Consider the following 22,880-nt stretch of genomic DNA (forward strand, 5'->3'; position numbering starts at 1 on the left):
GAGTAGTCCACAGTATCAAAAGCAACAGAGAGCTCCAGAAGGAATAGTACCTAGTAGAGTTTATGATAGTGTGTACATCTGAGGAGATTGGATGCATGGGTAAGTGCTGTTTCAGTAGAACATAGGCAATCTGGACTGAAGAGGTTTATGAAGGTCACACAAATCAAGGTAGGTAACACTCCTGTCAAAAACAAGCCTCTCCTAGATTTGAATAGTGAGGAAGGAGAGAAATATGTTGTCAGCCGGATTGTTGGGGTCAGTCAAAGTCTTTTTTAGGATCGGTAGAACTGTAGCTACATTGAAGCAGGCAATAAAGATTACAAAACAAAGGATCTAGATTAAAGGGGGATGTGAGATAGGAGCAAGTTAGAGGTTCACACTTTCTTGTGGTCTGAGAGGCAAATTGGTAAACATGGGAGGAAGATCCTGTGGCTGGCTTTAGGATGGGTGCCAATTCAATGGGACAAGTAGTTAAGAAGGAACATGCGTGTGAAATTGTGGTGATAGGAACAGAAGGCACGCATGAGAAGAGAGGGTGAGGAGGGTTGTGAGAGTATCCCAGATCCTAGAGATATTGGATGAGAAGTACTGGGCAGAGAGTACCGAGGAGTTTGCATGCAAGTGTGGGGAATTCAGCAAGGCTTGGATTGTCATTAGGTTTGTGAGAGAGAAGAGTAGTAGTATGATTAGTGAAGTGGGACTAAGGCCATACCGAAGCCATACTGAAGGAAAGCAGAGCATGCTTAAAGGCAAGAAGAACAGGGGGCATGGTTCTTTTGGCACTTTGGAAATTGGTATTGCATGCCCGTCTTCTGGATGCAGATCTGAGTGGTAATCAATAGCTTCTGGCGATGGATAGAGAAATGTATATTGAAGTGGGATACAGGGTCACATATGGCAAGCAGAGAGCCTTGTTAAGCTGAAATAAATCCTCTTCAAGGAAGGAGGCTGGGGAGGAGGAGGAAGCGGGTGATTTGGCCTAACTTCATCTGGGTAGTATCCCATGAAGTCAAGTTCAATATGTTATTTGAAGATTTAAGAGCTGGAAGGAGGCATTTGGGTATGTACAGTTATTCTGCAGTGTGGTAGGGTGTAATCAGGTGGGGAGTGGTCAAAAGGGCAGATTGGACAATTAGATGAAGAAAGTGAGGAGGAAAGGAGGACAAGTTTGAAAGAACTGCCTTAATATTGGTTGGTCCAAGAGCAGAGAGTCGAGTTTGATTTGGTGGGTGGAGAGAATTTAGAGGAGGTTAAAGTCACTTATGATCACTAAAGGGGCTCCGGCGTGGTGTCAAAGAGAAATTAAAGGAAACACTTGAAAGCACTGAGGGCCCTATAGATGAGAACATCATTGTAATTGTTAGTTGGAAAGAATTGTGTTAACTGTGGAGTTGGAGACTCTGAAATCAAAGGAGAGAAGTTGAAATTCAGTCTCAGGACGGGGCCAGAGAGATTTCCCCTGTTGGTCATTAGACAACCTTTCTACCTCGTTCATATGTGCAGAAGGATTGTAGAAAGGTGATGGATTTCAGACACAGAGCAGCAGGGGGAGCAGAGTCGTGATGGGGGTTTCTGGATTTGGTTATGCCCATTAACGCTAGTGAGGGGTTGTCAGTGTCAAGATGATCTGTGCAAAAGTAGGATTTTGTCATACGGATTGGGCATTTCAAGCCCAGTGGTGGGAATAGTGGGTTAGTGTGGAAGGCAGGAAGGATTACTAAAGGGGGCATGGGGTCAGAGGTATAGATGAGGTTAGGGTCTGTTAGTCAGTCTGGAGGCTTTTCCATGGTTGAATGAAAGGCAGAGTGGGACAATTGAGCAGAAAAGACTGGAGTGGTAGAGATGATTGGAATAATCAATGAGCGAGGGTCTGAAGGGAGTGATATAGGGGTAGACAGAGAGTTATTGTAATAGTAGGAAGACAAAGGGTTACAATGTATTGTGATGCTGTATGAATGGAGTTTGAAGAGGAAGGTCTAATGCAGGGTGTTGTAGTCTAGAGGGATGTATGTGTCATGGAAAGTGTTGCCAGTGGCCAACACTCACTTTTAAAAGGTAGTTACAAGTCCAATTGCAACACAATTCCAATTTAAAAATGTTATGCAGGGCCACTTGCAACTATGATGCAAATTTCTTAGAATATACCACTGTGTTGGATCTGATTGGTGTGTTGTGTTATTTAGTGGTCCCTATTTATCAATGTCATATGTACTCATGCAACCACTCTGGTCAGAAGCCAATTGACTGGTAGGTGTTAATGCCAGGAGGACGACTTAATACAATATAGAAGAGCTTGCATGTCAGTTATATCTGCCGACTCACAGACAGAATTGCACTTACATTCCTCAGGGGTGTCCTTGGCTATCTGTTCACCATGTTGTTAGTCATTAAGACTTGACTAAGAAAGTGAATACGTGAATGATGTTTTTCATTGTGATCGTTATATAAAATGACTGATATAATTGGAAATGAGCCATGGAAGTATGATAACAAATCTTGGAAATAAAGCTTTTTTTCTGAAGGATAACTTTTGCATATCAAGATCATAATCATTGAAATCATAATCATTGAAATACATGACTATATTATTGAGCAACAACTAGACTTACTCATAGTGACTGAAACTTGGCTCCACCAAGCTTCTGGACCAACACTCACAATTGGCATTCCTCCAGACTATACTATCATCAGGACTGACAGAACGAAATCAGTGGGTGGGGGAGTAGCCATTATTGCTAAAAGCCAGCTCAAAATAAGAGCGTGCCCCATTGACAACCCAGACAGGTACAAAATCCTACTAGCCAAACTAGCTACCAACCACACAACCACTATCAACCTATTAACTATCTACAGAGCGCGTAACTCTAACTCACAGCCTGAATTAGATATACCTCTATTATTAACACCACTCATCAAACCCAAAACAAAATGCACAGTCCTTGGTGACCTGAATCTTGGATTCAACGATGCCCAAGATCATAAAGCAGAAGCACGACATAGTGCACTGAAAGACATGTCCTTTACACAACTTGTGAACGCACCCACCCATGCGAAAGGGAGAACGTTAGATTGGATACTACTGCTCAATACTGCAGTAATTATAGATTCCATTAACACACTTGCCTGGTCAAATATCATAGTGTAAACTTCTCTATCGCATGTAATGAACCAGACCTGCCCAAACCCACCACAGCGGAATCCTATGTAACTAGAAATATCCGCAAACTCTTGGCAGATAACCTTAACCCAATGCTAATAAACACCCTCAATGACAAAAGTATCAATAATGAGAATCCCTGTGCTCTGGCGGACTTTTATCATAAATGCCTTACTAATACAGTAGACACCTTAGCTGTGTCACTAAAACTAGACGCAATGACAAAAGATCATTTTTCGCATTTAACAATGACTTAGTTTCACTTAGACGAAATAAACGGTCGCTTGAACACTGCTTTAACAAAACTCACATGCCAGAAGCCGCTGAAGCATTCAATTCAGCAAATAAAATGTACAAAGCAGCCATTATTGCACACAAAGCAGATGCACTTAATATCAGGATCAGTAATGCATCCCCAGACTCAAAAGAGTTATTCTCCATTCTCAAAGAGTTGGAAAACCCTGTCACAGTCATTAATCCGGTTAAACCGAGGAAAGAGTGGTGCACCACTATTCAAGTTGCCCTTGCCTCCAAAATCAATCTTCTACAAAATAAAATCATCTCTAAAAGAAACATACTAGCGGATAAACATATTACCTCCAACCCAATCACTAAGCCTATAGGAGACCACACTCCTGTGTTCAATTTCGCCCCTGTTTCCCATGAAGTAGTTCTAAACACAATAGCTAAACTAAAAGCTTCCAACTGCAAAGGAGAGAACTTCCCAGCACACCTTGTCAAACTTTGCGCCCCGCCCTCACCCCCATTATCACCAACTTTGTGAATTCTTCCTTCACTCTAACTTACTCCCAGCTAGCATTAAAGAAGCGTGGGTCACTCCACTATTAAAAAAACCTACTCTAGATCTACTGACCCCTATCAACTACCAGCCCATAACTACCGTCCCTTTCCTTCTTAAAATCATCGATAAACAAGCATATAATCAAATACAAACCAACCTCGAACAAAATAATCTACTAGGGGCTAGACAATCCGGATTTAGTTCCAACCATAGTACAGAAACGGCTCTCATGGAACTGAAAAGCCAAATACATACCATCAGGGACACTGGAAAAATGGCTACATTACTGTTGCTGGACTTATCTGAAGCATCTGACCTTGTAGACCACGACAAACTTTGCGAAACTCTAAAAAAAAGACTTTAATTTTTCAAACAACACCACTCTTTGGATCAAATCCTTTCTAGCTGAATGAACATCCAGAGTTGGCATTGGGAACTATCCCGCTGATCCCATACCGGTCCCCATAGGAGTTCCCCAGGGATCCTGCCTCTCTCCCACCCTCTACAATGCCTATACTAAACTCCTATTCTCAGCACTAGATGATATGGGTGTCATCTGCACAAACTTTGCAGATGACACCCAGATCTTCATCCCCATCACCGGGGACTACACCCAAAACACCCGGACCATTAATAAAGTCTATGCCATCATTCAGAATTGGATGGGTTTGAACAGTCTCTGTCTCAATGATGAGAAAACTGAGGTCCACATTGTATGCTCACAAAACATCCACCCAGACTACTCACATATCAACATTGATGGGACCCGGATCCCAGTACTCAAGCAAGTGAAAATTCTTGGAGTATATATAGACGCCAATCTCACCATGAATAAACATATATCAGCCCTCTCCTCCTCCACAGCTTACACGGCTAAACTCATCGTTCCTCACGCCTACTAACTCCATCACCCTGGCTAGAGCGCTGATTCTAACAAAACTTGATTACTGTAACGCCCTTCTACTAGGAACCTCCAAAGCTAATATCATAAAACTACAACTTATGCAGAACAAAGCCCTTAGAGCGGCATAAAGAAATCCAACCACATTTCCAAAATTAGGCGAGAAAACCACTGGCTGCCTATCGAAGCCAGAATTATTTTCAAAACATTATGTGTTGTATATAAAGGCATTATGAACAAAGCCCCCAGCTACCTTAATAATAGTATAATAAAAAATCATCATGCAGAACCCTCCGATCCAATAATTTGGTGCTCTTGGAAATACCGAAATACAAATATAAGAGAGCAGGAGGAAGCAGCTTCAGAGTCCCAGCCCCAAATCTTTGGAATGCACTATCACTCAGCAACAAAAAGGAGGATACCTTATTAGGTTTCAAAAAAGCCATGAAATCCTGGCTGTTCAATAAATACTGATTTTTGGGCACCAGAATTCACCCGACAGACTTAACGGTAACCTTAAAGGATGTTCTTATCATCTATATGTATACCTTAGCACTCTACAATGTCTATATTAATAGCCTCTAATCTGAATCGCTATCACTGTTTATTCATCGACATGTAACACTGTATAAGAAATGTTTATAAGCTGTCTGTAACCTCGCCGTGATACCTTTGGTCCGGGCGAGTAACAAATGTAATAAATACAATAAATAGATAAATAAAGGCTTTACATCACTTAGGTCCATTTAACACAATGTTTCTTCCTCTTTTGTAAAAGAAAATACTTTGGAGGAGCTGTAGAAGGTTGTTGTTAAACGGGAGTAGGAGAATCCATGGATATAGCATTGATGTTTCTTATTGAATATTTTATGGACCTTTTCAATGATGATTGTGTTGGTGTGGCCAGACAGTGACCCTACTGATTCTAATCCTAGTAGTTATTGAATGAAATGAGCAGGGAATCATGAACAATGGAAGGCAGCAGCCCCAGCCCCTGATTCATGGGTTATTTGCGCCAAAAAAACAGGATTTGTGCGCCATTCTGCCCGCAAATCCTTCTTTAACTAATGGGGATTTGCAGGCAGAATGGCGCACAAATCCCGTTTTCTTTGGTGGAAATAATCCATGAATCAGGCGTCCAACAAGCGGGGCAAGATCTGGTAACCCATAACTTAATGTGAAGTATAAATAAAGGTGAAAAGACCAGGAATTAAAGCGCAAATACAACAGGAAATCACCTTGAACAGTCTATATGCATAATCTGAAGCATACTAATATTTGCTCATCATGGGTGTTGCAGGATTAAATTTAATAACCAATGAAGTAAAAACAAATGATTTGAATCATTTTGAATATTGTACACAAGATTTATATTTAATCTGCAAATATAGCAAGTTTAAAATAAAGTGCAAAATGATTCACAGATTGAGCTAGAACTACATCATATCACAGAACCACATTGAAAAGCATAATTAAACAACGCAACACAATATAAAGCGACCCTGGTCATAATGCCTACAAAATTACAGGAAAGTCGCCACTGATACATAGATACAGTACCACCAAGCGGCAATAAATACATGCTCGTTTCAATGCTTATCTACATATATTGGAAAAACAAAATGTAAGATTAAGGCACATATCTGCAAACAACGCAGCTGTATACAAAATGGAATCACAATTGCCCCATTAGTATGCATTTTTTTAGAGAACGGTGACACAGAGAATTATATCAAATGGACAGTCCTCAAGAAAATGGTGTGTAGGGACAGTGTTAAAGCTGAAAAAATCCTACAAGCATTTATTTGAGAAATCATGTTAATCCCACCCAGGAAGAGCAAATATTAGTGGGCCTAGGATCATGCATATCGACTGTTCAAAGGGATTTCCTGTTGTATTTGAGGGAGCAGCCTTTGGCCATAATAACTGTGGATGTGGTCAGTGAGCTCTGAAGATCAGCAGTTGCCCTAAATATATATCAAGAATGGGTGAATGGCAGGAACATGGACAACGACAATGGCCTTCTTATTGCTACAGGAATCAGGCAGAAATACAGTGGTATGTTGCTCTTTTGGGCACATGCAGGGCTTAAGCATACCTGGACTGAGATATTCTTCCAATAAATCATCAGCCACACTAAGGAAAGAGTATGCATGTATGACAGGCTTTCACCACTTCTCCAGTCATCATCATCACCTACACATGGCTAGATTAGGAGGGTGCAAGACTGAGAGGGTGTATGTTGTTGATTGACAGGATTAAAAGTCACACCAGCTAACCAGGCACACACCATTCAATTAGTTATGTCTCTTTTGTAATTGCACAGTTGTGTTATTTATATGCAAAATCTCAATTTTCACTTTCTATTTTAGTTTTGAACTCTATTGTAAATTAAAGCATGCATATTTAATTCAAACCAAAGTTTTCTCAAAGCGGCACTTGTCTAATTTGTATTTAATGTGTATTTAATGAGTTTTTTAAATCACGCATAATACCTGAGTTTGGTTTCTAAGTGTGGATCTGGGATTCGATCGTCTGTTGCTATGCGCACGTTGCCCCTGTGCTATCCTCAGAACTCTCAATGTTCTCAGATAGGCCTGATCAGAGAACTTGGTTGTGAAGTTTGTGCTTAAATGGCATGGTTAAACAGGAGTTGGTCCTCAGCTCGACCCTGCATTTTGTCTGATTTGGACATTTTGGTGGCATACTATATTCTTAGAGCAGATTCCTTTGCTGATGCTGTCTTTCAAATAGATGGCTTCTATGACTTGCTTCTAGAGGTGATCTCAGAATGTATGGTTAGATGCTGGGTGTGTGTCCCCAAATAGGCAAACAGGAATGTGTAAACTATCTTTTCTCAACTACTGATGGACTTGTTTGAGCATGATATAGCAAGGTATCAACATTTGTGTGCGGTGCTTCAGAACATAAAGAAGCACTTAATCACATTGAATAAAACATATGCAGACATGCCATTCAAATGTATTAGTTATCTGTAGTTCACACATTGTTTGTATTTACAGGTCAAGGTAATGTTCTTCAGGGAAATCCAAAATCTCTTGATGGAAGTTATCCGAAATTATGAACATCAGGATGAGAATCAACTACTGCTCCACGAGTTCTCCCGTGGTTCACAAATGTCAATCTACAATAGCGGGATCAACCCTAATGTTGATAGACAGTTTTTAAAATCAAATTCTTAGTTTTGGCTAGCTATGGTTTAGGGTCTACATCAACTTCTGGCTCATTAGCTGAGCAGGAGATCGCCCTGATGCTACACTAGTTCAACATGGGCAACAATCATTATGTTTTTATGTTACTGCATGGGTTGGAAATACATTGTTTTTCACTGTCCACTACTTTACATTACGTTCATAAATAATAGGGATGAGCTCTCAAAAGATGAGAAAAATAAGTTCAGAATAATGGCAGCATAAAAACACAGATTCTTCCCATGTTGTCTCCCACTCTCACCAGGGAGTCTGCCTTGTAGAGGCCACTTTCCTTATTCTGGAAGAGACTGTTATATTGTAGTTAAGCCCCGTTTTGTTGCTGTTTCCAGGGAATTTGGTTATTGTATTCTTATTGTTTTTTTTTATCTCAAAGTGTTACCAGTTTTTACCATACATATTGAGGACTTTTAATTGTGTTGCTGCTTACATTTAACTCTGGCTCTTCCGAATAGAAATTTAAAGAGAATTGCATGGCCTGTAATATGTTCCTCTTTCCCCAGCATCAGAATGACAGCAAGAATACCAAAAAAGAGTTGACCAGAAACATTAGCATCTGTCCAGAAGATACACGACCATTGACATTTGGATGACAGTGGAACCTCAAAGGAGGACAAATAAAATCAAAAATGACAAAGCGTACAAAGTAATGGCACATAGAGGTTTTTATGATTATAAATTGAAAGTTCAGTTTATGCAATTAGGTGCATTTTAAAGCAGGGGAAATTATCAGTTGATACATAAAAAGGTCAGAGGAGTAGCTGCCTCATTTAAATGGAAGAAGGTTAGGGGGAAAAAAGAGAAATGAAGACTGCCTGAATCCAAAGTAAAGAGGTACTGGAATGTTGCCTCACTTTATTCATGACTTGTACTTTTCATCAGCTACCATGGAAAAGGTGCCCCTGTGGGTTGCAGGTTGCTCTCCTGAGGTGTAGCCCCAACATACAACACTGATTTGTCACACACACCAAGAAATTCCTTTTAACTGGCCCATAAATTGGCTGATATCCAACTGTACGATCACAGCAGGAAATGCTGAAAACACATTTTGTAAAATAACACTTTCTACAGTCATCTAAAATGGTGCCTTGCTACATTGGAACAAAAAGGGATCATTCTGGTTTACATTTTATTTGGTAAGTATTGACAAACAGACAAGAAAACCAGCTTTCAGACAGATCCTACATTATCTGGAAAATGTTCATACATTTAATATAAAGTTTAATGTAGTCACATGTAATTTTATAAACTGAAACGTTATAATGTGTTTCAAATAGAGCACCTCTGTATTTAAATATGAATAAATGGAAAGATGATCATGTTTAAATTGCAGATTTTCACAGGTGTGATCAGACACCGGATTTGTGGAAGAGTGCATATTTCCAAATCTCCAGAACTGATAGATACTCTGAAACATGTGAAAAGCCATAGTTATTTAAAAAAAAAAAAATTGGGGATGAAAGGGGGTTTAGCTGTGTCACTTTAATTTCCATAGAAAAAATGCACTTACAAATAAATAAAGATCTTGTGTTGAAGTGAGAATATCCCAAATTAAATACAGTCAACCAAATCAAAAAGGGTTTGGAGGGGCATAATTGTTGTCCTTTCAAAAAATCATAATCTTGGGTGGATACATAGAGTAGCTCAATCCACGTTTGTGCATTCTAAATTTATAACGCAGTACATCAGTACATCAGAACAAGTATTCCATTTACATGCATAGGCAAGAAACCAACCACACATGGCAACATATTGCTAGTGCAATATATATACTCAGTGAAGAAAATCTTGCTTAGGAGACAGTTAAGGTGATCAAATGTAATGCAGCAAAACCCCAGAAATTCAGCAATCGCATTTTGAGCAAGTACACCTTAACTATGCCCACACTGTTGCGCTGAGTATGACCACAATGATGGATGACATCACTGGTAACATCACTAATTACATCATACTGAATTTTAAAGGTTTTGTTGTTATGTATGTTTCATGTTAAATCTGACTCTCTCGCAACTAAATTTTGTTCACTGAAATTCAAGGGTTTTGTTATACTATTGTTTCTTAGGGCCCACTAGCCATGGCTTTTAGCCATGGTCAGGGTACATGTTGCACCAATAGGTTTCTTTGGGGCCCACTAACAATGGCCTTCAGCCATGCCCATTGTCCATAGCCTTTGGTCATGGCCATTGTTGACACAGGATCTACCTAGTGAATGGCCTCTGTTGCGGGACAACTAGAGAGACACACTCAGGGTACCACCATAGACCCCTGTCTCTGCCTCTACACTGGTAGCAAGTGTAAGCTGCATACCGCATCATTATTTGCCATGACAACTAGACACAAACACGCTGCAAGTTCGAACGCCACCTTGCCATCCAACGCTTATAGAACGCTGGTGCCAAAAAGAGTGCCAAAAAAGCACCACACAGAACACGCCAGGTTAGCGTGCCCTGCCTCAGCAGCCAATACTAATTAGACCCTCAGTACCCCCAACCAATAGGGCACACCCCACATGATATAACGGGCATGGTCCTTCGGCCGTGACCCATTACAGAAAATCCCCAAGCAGCAGCACTAAGCTTTGTGTCTATAGATAGACACAATTTCCCATAGCAGGCCCTATACTTCACTAACTACGGCCACCTGTTACCCTTCTTCTTTCAGGACAGAGGGAGGAGCACATTTACAACTCCAGAGATAACCTCCAGAAAGGAACAACACGACTTTTCTAAAGACTCTCAGGTAAATCACCCGGGAGAACTTGGTGACCCTGCAACCTCCCACTATCCACACATCACTGGTTGTTCACACGGCACTTTACCTGTTACATTACTCCACTTAGATCTTTCCACTTATGTTTACACATTTACTCAAAGGACCACACTCAGGACCTAAGGCAGGATCCCACCGAGCCTCCCAGACGCCATGAGAGACCGCACTAATAGGCCAATCCACTGCAACCATCAGGCAGTTTTCACCGAACAACCCTACTTTGGGACTACCACAGATACATGTGCTGCTCTTCATGGCCATTCAGACACGGGAATTGGGATTGAGCCTCAGTATGTAAATTCACTACCGGTGCCCAGAGATTAACCAAGCTTGTTTGTAATGCTTAGGACTTCCAGGCATTCTATGAAGTATGCACCACTTTCCCACAGGCTCCCCGACATGGAGCCCTGATGAAGGCAGCATTCAAATAGCCTGTGAATGCTGAAATGTCAAGGCCACAGGGAACAACTACATTTGGATTGGTTCCCTTATTGAGATCTTGTTAAATCAGATCTTTCCACGTATGAAAAGACTCTGAAATAATACTTTCTCATCGAACACAGTTTGTGCTCAGGGTAACAATAAGACCCCAATGTCCCCAGTGTCAACAAAGGCCTTGTCAAAAAATTGGTTTATTGACAACCAGCCTACATCTGGGGAAGATGAATAAGTTTGAACTGTACAAGAGTTGGCACAAAATAATATTGTCAACAACCGTTTCTCATTTTTACTGTCCCCTAAAAAATGAGATATTTGTTAATGAAAATATGACGTTTATGAGTTTGTCGCAGTTTAAACTCAACACTGTAAACCCAAATATTTTGTTTGTATGAAGTGACACAATCAGTTGTCAACCATTCAGTCAGTATGATGATCATTAATTAATTGTGATTTGTATCTTTATGTTCACTTTTTCTTTTGAAAATATTTTTTTTTGTGAAGTAAAACAAATGTATTGATTTCATTTTCTCTCTCAATGCTTTTTGACCTGATTGTTGTAAACCTTGTCGGGATTGGTGATGGGTACACATAGACCCATATTCAAGGATTTCCAACTGTATAGACCCGATAATATGATTTTTCAATAACCCAAATAGTAGGGTGAATTGAGCAAATCACTTTTTTCCACCTTTGGAGAATTGCACAGGGGTACATTTTGCACTAATAGGTTTCTTGGCCATGGTCTTCAGCCATTACACCCTATCACTGTTTGGTTGGTGTGACAATTTTTCTTCTTGATTGAAAACAGAGTTCTGAATTTCAGGGTTTTCCTTGCCTTAAATCTGATCACTGTAACGCTCTCTTAACACATGTGTTTTCACTTAATTTCAAAGGTTTTGCTATACCTTAGTTTCCTCTGGCCCATTAACCATGGCCTTCTGCCATGGCCACTCTGTGTGTTATCCCAATAGTTTTCTTTTGGTGTCCACTAGCCATGGTCAGTGCCCACAGCCGAACACATTGCATAGTTTCTTGAGGTCTCACTAGCTATGGCATACGGCATGGCCAATGTATGTGTTGCACCAATATCTTTATTTGCATGAACTTAATCTAATCTAGTGAATATCGCTGGAACCCCATAAAAATAAGTGGGGAAAAGCTTTTTGTGGCCCTGAATTCTCTACTCATTGAATCGACCAAGGTCAGCTACCTGGATGGAATTATTATTGCCAGAGACTTGAATAGTCTGATTCCTGATAACAGTAATGTAGGGGAGAGGAACGCTTCCAACAATGGTAATAAATTGTATTCTAGGCGTGGCAAAGACTGGGAAAAGTTAACGGATAACTGAAATCTTACCAAACTGAATGGTAACGTCAAGTGGGATGTCCTCACTCAGCCCACTTGCTAGAGCAATAAGAGTTATTCAACCATTGACTACATTTATATATCAAGGGCATGGTTCAATAGAACCACCTCCCTCACAATAACAGCGACTCCCAAAAGTGATCATGCGCTCCTAGTTATGCAAATGACGTTACCATTGGAGGCAGCTGCCCATAATGCCACACTTTCTAACCTTGATGTCAACTGTCAGGGTAACAGGATTTCTAACAACTACACTACGAGGGTGTTAAGGATGGAAAGGTTGAGACATATGGTAAAGGAAAGAGAAGAGGGTAAGTCATTGGAAACATTTTCTAGTACCAATTATAATTGTACTCTAATTTGGTTATTAAAAGGGCCCCACAAACTGCTGTGACAAATCCAAGGATTCAAAATCTTCCCCCAAGGGAGAGACCCTTCCTGTGAAGAGAGGCAGGTGAGCCCTCTATGCAACATTCTCCTAAGGGTTGGCGGTAAGTGGGACCTCACACGGAGAGACTTACCTCTTGTGGATAAGGACTCCCTTTCCCATAAGGAACTCCCTTGTCATTATCCCCACAAATCCTAGTACAACTTAATTTACTGACAGACAGCTAAACTCCTCTTACATGTATTATTATAATATAAGAGCAGAAGACCAAGGTCTGATACTGTGAAGAGTAAGAGCATGAGAGTAATGAAGAGTGCTTGTCTGATAAATACTGATACGAAGAAGCCAAAAAGAGGCATGTGAATATGAACGCAACTCAAAGGAAGGACTTTCTTTGGAAGCTGGGGAAGCCCCATGTTGTTATGTTTGTTATGTTAACTGTTCTTATAGAGTGCACGTACACCCAAGGGTACCTTGGTGCTAGGATACTTAGGACATCACATAAAGAGGCAGTCTAAAATAGGAATGTTATAAGTAATCGACAGAATTGAATATATTCTACAAGCTCCACAAAACCAGCAGGAGATAATTCCAGAGTTTTCCAGCAGCAACTGAGAAGGCCTGTCCTCCAACCCACATCAGCCGGATTTTCGGCCACCCTAGACTGGCCACCAGTCTGAAGTTGGCCACCCTATACTGAGCATTCCAGCCTGAAATATTGGGGAGGAATTTGTCCTGCAAATACTCTGCCCCCTGATGATAGTATGACCAGTGAAGCAAGCAGAGGGCTTTGAATGTATGCCTGATAATTCTGCAAACACTGTAGCCGCTGGGACAAGTAAAGCGAATTAAAGTTATTAATTTCATTTATTTATTTATTGTTTGCTTGTTGGGCGCTTATACAATAAGAAAATACTGTTTCAAAGCACCCACAGAGAAGGATCGAGGGTGGGAAATACATTACAATACAAATATTTAAGATCAGAGGGGGGAGGGATGAACATTCTATGCCTTGTGAGTATTCAGAATGTGCAAGTTCAGAAAGGAAGAGGGAAGATGGGCTAAGTGCTGGGGAGTCCGAGGTCATGGGTGAACCATAGACAAAGTGCTAGGAATGTTGAGTGCTAGATGGCCTGGACCCCGGGAGGTGTAAGTGCGAGCCTCCAGAGCAAAGGATGTGTATGCAAGTGCTGTGGATAGACAGGAGCTGGGAAGAATTGGTGTCGGAGGTCAAGGCCCCGAGGATGCATAAGGACCAACGACACTGATTCAGCAACTGTGGGATTAGCAGAGGAGAGTAGGAGGGAAGAAGGGGGAAAAGAAGAACGTCTTAAGGAGCCTACAGAGTTTGAGGAGATCCTGCTCAAGGTGCAGGGGGAGGAGAAAGCTATTCCAAAGGAGGAAGCCTGCAGAGGAAAATGAGCGACCCCTTGCCCTCTCTTTAGCAAAATGCTTTACACACAAAGAGTTGGTGCCAGAGGAACAAAGTAGTCTAGAGGGAGAATATTTAGTGCGATAAAGATGAAGATAGTGTAGTCCCCGGGACCAGAAAGCCTTGTGGATGATGCAGAGGGATTTGAATTTAATCCGTTCATCAACCAGGCGCCAGTGAAGACTGTTTAGTGCTGGAGAGATGCAGTCCCTGGGCGTAAGGCCAGGGAAAGGTCTTTCTGCCCTATTCTGGATAAGCTGGAGGAGTCGCAGAGTGGAAGAAGGAAGATTCATGAGGAGGATGTTAGAGTAGTCAAGTGTAGAGAGAACCAGGGCTTGATACACATTGAGCCTCTGATGGAAAGTTAGAAAGGGTACAATTCCTTTGAGAAGGAAGAGCCGATAGTTGGACTTCTTAGCAATGTCCTGAGTGTGAGGGAGGAAGGAGAGAGAGGAGTTGAAGATGGCTCCAAGGTGTCTGGTTTCAGTTGAAGGCAAAGGGGGAGAGCCAGTGGAGGAAGGCCAGAGTGAGGGGAAGAAGGAGGGAGCAGGAGTCCCAATGGGAAGGATCTCAGTTTTACAGGCGTTGAGGCAGGGATCATTGGAGATGCACCAGGACTGATTGGCAGATAGGCAGTCAGGGATGATGGAGGGTGCAAGAGGGTCAGCAGGGAGTGTGAAGAAGAGCTATGTGTTGTCTGCGTAACACTGGAAGTTGGAGGAGAAAGAGGAGATGAGGCATGCAAGGAGAGCAAAGTAGATGTTAAATAGCCAGGGGAGAGTAGAGAGCCCAGGGAAACACCACAGGTGGAGATGTATGTAGGAGAAGAGCAGGGTCCCAGGATGACTTGAGAAGAGCGGTTAGTGAGGAATAAGGACAGCCAATCCAGTGCGGCTAGTGATCAGGGCGGACACTACCTGGGGATGTAAGGCAACAAGTAGAAAGGGTTATATCTTGCGGAGTACCTTCAGGGAGTAGAAGCCCATCTTGCACACCGCACTCTCCTGGGCCCACATCGACAGAGAAGAAGATACATAGACAACCATATTCTTCACCGATGACAATGGGATAGGAGGATCCCACAGATCGGATGGCCAGAAAGATGGGACCCAAAGAGTGGCCCTAGGGGGAGAACCTCTGTCTTGTCCTCGTTCAGCTTAAGCCAGTTGCTATCCATCAAGACCTTAACAGCTAACAGGCACTCGCACAGGCACTCTGACACCTCAGTTTGGTCAAAATCTAAACAGACCGGAATCTGGCATAGGCATATCACCTGAAGCTGCAAGAGTAGATGAGAACAACCAGCCGTTGGACATAGGTGTTAAAAAGCATCGGGACAAGACAGAGCCTTGGGGGACACCACAAGAAAGGGAGTGAGAAGTCAAGAGAAAGGGAGGAGGAGAGAGTGACTGGCCCTGATCAGACAAGAAAGAGGAAAACCAAGCCAGGACGGTCCCTGAGAGGTTTGCTGTGGCCAGGCGAGATAGCAGGATGGAGTGGTCGACAGTGTCTAATGCTGCAGATAGATCAAGCATTATCAGGGTTCCCACTTCACCCCGGTCAACTAGCATGGCTAAATCATCAAGCACCAACACCAGAACACTCTTGTACCCCACCCCAGATGAAGTCCTGACTGGAAAGGATCACGCCCAGTAAAGTATTCCAAGAAGGATGAAAGAAGAGGTGCAACCAAAGATTCCAGCAGTTTCATGAGGAAGGGTAGAAGACAAATAGGCTGAAAGGAGGCCAGAACCAAAGGATTAAGTGAGAGCTATTTTAGAAGAGGAAGCGCCTACAAACATTTGTGTATTAGACTCATAAAACAACCAGCAAGCTGTTTGGTGTTCCTTCACCAGATCCTTCTCATAAAGAACATCCACAAAATGTGCATTCATGGAGACTGCAAAGCGTATCCTGAAATATCTCTGACAATAGGTATAGAAGAAGACACCACACTCATTGATGATGCACTAATACTAGGACTCCGAAAGTTGATGGATATAGCGATACACCTAGAGGAGATTCCTGGGTGATTAAGATGAGCCATACATTGAGACTTACTCCCAACCCGAGGAAAGGTCTAAAGCAAAATGTATGGGGTCCTTTTCATACTGATTATCTGAGGAAATATCTATACAAAGATCTTTGGGACCATTTCTAATTGGTTAAAAGAGTGAGCTTCAAAGGATGGACTTAGGTGGACAGTGAACCAGCAATCTCTCACATCTGCTGACTTGGGAAAACAGTTTTCCAGGAAGGTGATATGAAAAGACAGCAACAAGTCAGACATCTAGGGCGGGGTGGCATTTTAAAGTGGAATAGATGTGTGATTTGGTCATTTATTTGTCATCCATAAAGGAAATCTGGGTATCACTAGGACCCAGGTTGGAGCCACCCACTTCATGATGTGATAGTTTGAAGTAATATAATGGTGAATGGTGAAACCTAAGGGCTCTCTCAACCATTCCTTGGGTGGTTCAAAAATTCTGTCCTCCTAGAAAGGAATGAAGCCATTACCTACCTGTTATGGGGCATTATGCTTCTTAGGGATGATAACTGATCAAACAACTTAGAGGCTTAGGACTCAACACCTACCTCCACCAACATGGTGTTACCCCCAATGAAACTAGGCCCAGAACCACTGTTTTACAGTACTAGGACAAGTGAAGGTGCTTGGCTATACAGTTCTGACTGCAGTAATCATACTATGCTGGGATCAGGAGTTGTGGAGCAGCCTAATGCATGGGACACCAGCCCCTGAATTGGAGTGCAGATTTGAGCCAGAACTTAATTTTTCAGCAGCAGTGGGAGAGGCATATTGATAGCATTCACCCTGAGCACAAACAATCTTACTTTAAATTCAGAGGGTCGGAATGTCAAATTAGAGGGATTTCATTATGGTATAGCTTGAACCCAACAAGGTAAACATGTTTTTTTTTTACCCTTTGTCCATGGATGGAGCGATACAGGATGTTTTTTTTATTATAGCATACACAAACCTGAAAACAACAAAAGTCACTGCCTTTATAGATGTGGTGGAGGTGATCCATTAGCCACGGTCAAATCATGGAGAACAAACCGCATTGTGAAACAAACCCACAATCAGAATAATATTTTAAAAAATCACTTCACCATTACCTGTATCAAAATAGTAGAAGTGACTGGACTGGTTGATTATTAGGACAGCAGTTCAGTGAGAATGCGATAAAGTGAATCTAGGGCAAGTAGAGAGCGCAAGACTGAGATAAAGAGATTTAGGGCCTGATTCTCAACTGGTATTAAGTACCGAAAAGGCCATTGAAAGTGTTAATAACCTTTTCAGTACTTAAGACCTATTCTGAAGGTGACACCTTCTTCCAAGGTTGGTAGGAATGCTCCACTTTCGGAATACATGTGGCGTTTGCTAGGATGGGTTGGAAAACAACTTAGCAACCGCCACATTCATTACCTGTGGCGGTTGCTAGGATGGGTTGGAAAACAACCTAGCAACCGCCACATTCCTTACCTGCCTCTTTAGAGTGGTATTCTTGTGGCACTCCTCTAGTTTAATATGTGCGCTAAAGTGGCGGTACCATTTTGGTGCTGTTATTCTGGAGGAGTGCCACAAGAAGCCTTGTTGCAGTGCAGGTAAGCAGCTTCAACGTTGCAGGACACAACGTTGAAGCTGCTTACTTTAGTGTATAAGAAAGTGTTCATATACACCACACGGGTAACCATACTCAGTGGAAAAACATCATGGGACTTGTGGCCCAAAATATCTGGATGATTGCCCATTGTCTAGGACAAAGACTACAACCAACACAAGATCAATGCAAATAACAAGGGCAAGACTGAGCCAATATACAAGACAAAGACAGGGCCAAGCCAAAACCTCAAGACCAAGATTATTTGCTGAGATAACTAAAAAGGCTCTTTGACTGTGAGTAATTTAAAAAAACACTATCATGTGTGGATGCGTGGAACATTGAAGTGTAGAAAAGGGATTGGACACTGGACACTAGATATGTTAGTTTAGGGCCTGACAATGAATGTCCCATCCCCCTTCCACCCACTGTTTTGCAGAGATGTTTAACTTTTTAAAATACACCTCCTCTAGACATTCCTCCTAACACTGCCCAGAAACTCAGGAGAAAAGAACTCAAGTCTGACAACCTACTGATTAAGAAGGGCCATCATACATAATTGCTGAGATCATACAACTTGTTGGATGGGTGTTCTTTTCCTTTTACTAATGGCATATATGTTCTACTATGCAATTTTTTTTATCATGAGCAATACACCACTCCTACCTTGCATAAAGGAGATGCTCCATGGTTCAGACCAGATTATTAAGACCAAAGCTTATTTCAATGATAGTAGCATTGAAAAAGATAATGACTGACAGACAGAAAGGATAACAAAACTATTGGAATGAAAGAGAAATTTCAGAAAAAGAATTAGAAAGAAGATTTAGGAAGGCAGCAAGTCCAGGGTGAAACATTGGAAAGCCCTATTGATTATGAACCTCTGGATGAAAGGAAGATGGCAGAATGGAGTAGGAATGAGTTGAGGTGCAGAAATTAATTGTAATAGCAATAGAACTATCTAACTACATTTCAATTTCAGGGATCTCCATATCAAATCCTTAAGAACAAAATCCACACCTTGTTTTTAGAATATCCACAGAAAATGAAATGAATGCAAAAGGGAGTTAGGACTGCAACTAGGGACACCTGAGATTAGATGTTTGAAACTTTGAATGGATAATCCGGGATATCTAAACTCAATAACACCGTCCTTATTTGTTTATGTTTCAACATACCATCAATACATCAGTGAATGTACGGTTTACTTGCAATAATCTGAAAACATAAACATACCATTATATGGAAGTGAACCATACCTGTCGAATCTGTTGAAATTCTCTTTGTACTTGGGGGACGACTGATGACTTTTTCATGCTACAAAAACAAAAGAAAATATGAAATGAGGTACGAAGTGACATTGCTAGCTGTCGCTATCTGTCGCAGGGTCTCCACATGAAAAAGGAAATCACTGTAATCTATACAATTCTGCACGAGCAGGATATATAGACATGCTTTCGTCATTCTGCTGATTTCTTCTGTACATAAGCAAAGGAGCACAATGTGTTTGCTCCATGTATTCTAGTCCCAAAATGATCACTCATAAATATGTCTTGAATTATGACAGCAGTAACCACATACGCTATGGATAAATGTGCAGACAAGCATTTACACAAGAGAGATCAATGGAAACACGCACATTTATAATAATCTTGGAATTCCTGCATTTCGTTATGTTTAATAGTACTAAGAATGTTGATGGTACATGGAATCATATGTTTTTACAAACCTGCCCCTTCTAAGTTTTATCAAAAGTCATATTGTGTGTGTAAGAAGAAACATTTTTGGAGCCACCTGAAGAAAGTTGGTTTGCATGCCTTGGGTTTATAAATAATCAATGAAAAGCAAATTAATTACTGGCTGAAGGCCATGGACAGTGGCGCAGAAACAATATATGGAATAACATCATTCTTGAAATTCAATGAAAAAACTGTTGTTGCAGGGACGATAAGGTGGCCAATACATTGTGTAAAAAAAAATAAAAAAAAGAATTCAAAGAAAAAACTTTAGCTGCAGGGAAGTTAAGGGGAGAACTTAATGTAAAGAAAAAACTGAAATGCAGCTAAAACCACCTTAGCTTTGCACCCCATGTTGCACAGCCTTTGACCACAAGGATGACATCACGGATGACATCACTGGTGACATCACTAATTGCATCATTTATGACATCACTGTTGACATCACAAATGACATTACAACACTAACCCTTCATTACCAGTGCCCACGGCCTTTAGCTGTGCCTGCTCTATATTTTAGCAAACACAATTTACTTGCTGTATAAACGCCTTACAAATGCACAATAAATAAATACATAAATAAATAAATAAATAAATAAATAAATAAATAAATAAATAAATAAATAAATAAATAAATAAGGAGCCATCAGCCAGTGGCCACAGCCTTCAGCAATGCCTTGTGTTTATTTTAACATATTGAGGGGCCACTAGCCATGGTTTCGGCCATGTCCGCTGTATATTTTAACACACTAACAAACCACTGGCAATGGCATTTGGTTATGGCCATTGTCCAAGGCCTTCAGGCGTGCCCACTATATATTTTACACACACATAAATAGGGTAATGTCACTCATGACCAGCTGCAAGCATAACATATGCCAGGTTTGAAAGGTTAACCATAAAATCCACCCTAATGCAACCATTGCTCAAAGACGCAATTAAAGACTGATTTTTTACCTGTTTTGACAGCCATATATAAAAAATGGCAGGCTTTGAAAACTCACAGTGTATTTAGTGAATGCGCACTGAAATTATATTTTTTGCCAAGGATATCCCATTTTGGTTAAGCAGAACAAATTCCTTGTTTCATGGGTGGTCTCTTGGTGACTGTTGTGATACATCGCATGACCCCAATTAACTGCATTTAAGCAGCACAGACAAGGTACAAAAATGACTTGCTGCAATACCCCCAGAGCAAATATTCAAAGCTGGTACCCATGAATATACACACAATAAGTGAACATACATCTTAAAGTGAAATATATAAATGTAGTTTAATTTACCTTCCCCTTAGAGGAAAGCGTGCAAGACAAAATAGTATTTTACTTTTTTTTAAAGTAATGGACACCAGAAAAATAACCTGAGAGAGGAAATATTCCAATACATATGCTTTCAAATTCTAAAAGGTGCTCACATTTTAAATTCCGTGGAAAACAAAATCCCAGTATGAAACAAGTGCTTTTGGTCTTGTGGGTAAGCGTTGCACTCCGAATATGACAACCTGAGTAAAATCCTGGTAGCCAAATACTTGAAACAACCTCAAAAACAAAGGGGTTGTGTGCAGCCTCTGAAAAAAACGTTACTTGTCTACCTACATGTGTCCTTTACTTGTGCCATGAAAAGCAGCCACACTTAGCGGGAAATAATTGCACCATTGTCCAGGATAGCAAACACTCTTGACACGTCCTCTGCAAACACTCATGACTATTTGTCCTCTCATCATTTCCCCTCCTCCCCACCATGTCCGAATTGCAGCAATACTTTATAAGGATAACTTGAAAGGTACACATACCATAATGCCACTCAAATATATACATCCTTATAGAACTATGTTATGCAAAAAGTGTAAAATTGTGGCATTATTCCCCCCATCTTGTCAGGGAGACTACAAATACCAGAATGCAAATCATAAAATGCCAAAAGAATGGTCTCTCAGAGAGCACTGGGAACACAAAGCATCTTTAAAATGCAGCAGGGTTTAAAGGGCACAGGGAACAAATCTTCCCCACTATTTTTGCAGGCTGGGGGGGGGCAGCATACCTAGATTTCTTCACAATGTTGACCAAATCTGTGGCACTATTCAAAGGTTATTTGCAATTTATTTTTAGGGGTTTTCTATGGGAGTCTGACTCACCTTAACTATAGGGCGGTGACTACCGCCCTATTTAATATATGGGTCACCACCCCATAGGTAAGGTCAACCCTCTGTACATAGAGTTTTCTCAAAATTCTCTTGCTAATAACTTTTGACTTGCTAGAAGAATTTGGATGAAATTTTACAAAACAAAAGTTTGTCGTGGGTCCCTCCAAACTGGACATTATGGGAAACATTTGGTAAGAAAATTAAATGTTATTATAAGAGCAATAAAATGCTATTTTCGGCCTAATCCCATTCATTTTCCCATAGAGGAAAAAGTGCATTTTGTGAACAGCCATAGCGCAAAAAACGCTGAATGGATTTGGACCATATCAGAAACAACTTGGGCACAAAGTGTTGATTCATTTCCTAGACTGGTTAGAGTAAATCTGTCCAGTAGTTAATAATTGATGGAGACGGGGGTGCCTCCTGCTCCCTAAATCCATTATATTTCTGCCAAGGTGTTTTGCAGCAGGGAGGCTATTTACAAATTAAAAGCCACCATTTTTCTTTGCTTAATGTGAGCGATTCCTGTGATAATACCGGGGGAAATCAAAAATGTGAAAAATGCTCAAAAGGCTATTTGGTGGAGAAAAAAGATGAAATCACATCTGGTTAAAGGTGAAGAGGGGGGAATGAGGACACCAAGTGAAGTTGAAGAGTTTGGGCTGGTCTGGAGAGCCAGTTCCAGTTAAAACATGTAGGGCTTATATAGGGAATATTGGGATAATGTTGCAGTATTGCAGCAGCAATGCCACAAGACACACTCAGAAAAGAAACTGCATCACATGAACCGAAGATTGATAGGGAGTAATAGGAGAGGGTCAGGGAGAGAAAAAGCAATTGAGGGAGTGGGGGCCAAGGAGAGAGGCCCATGACGAGTGCCTCAGAGAACA

The 22,880-nt window shown here is 41.1% G+C and overlaps 1 protein-coding gene across 1 annotated transcript in view; it reads right to left on the reverse strand.

Annotated features, from left to right (window-relative positions):
- Window positions 1-22,880, reverse strand: part of DTHD1 (death domain containing 1) — a 295,545-nt gene that overhangs the window by 3,365 nt on the left and 269,300 nt on the right. The window contains exon 8 of the mRNA XM_069631829.1: window positions 19,371-19,428. Within this exon, the coding sequence (XP_069487930.1) occupies window positions 19,371-19,428 (58 nt within the window). The remainder of the gene's footprint in view (window positions 1-19,370; window positions 19,429-22,880) is intronic.

This window comes from Ambystoma mexicanum, chromosome 6q (assembly GCF_040938575.1).
Source record: "Ambystoma mexicanum isolate Mex_15411 chromosome 6q, UKY_AmexF1_1, whole genome shotgun sequence".
Taxonomy (NCBI): domain Eukaryota; kingdom Metazoa; phylum Chordata; class Amphibia; order Caudata; family Ambystomatidae; genus Ambystoma; species Ambystoma mexicanum.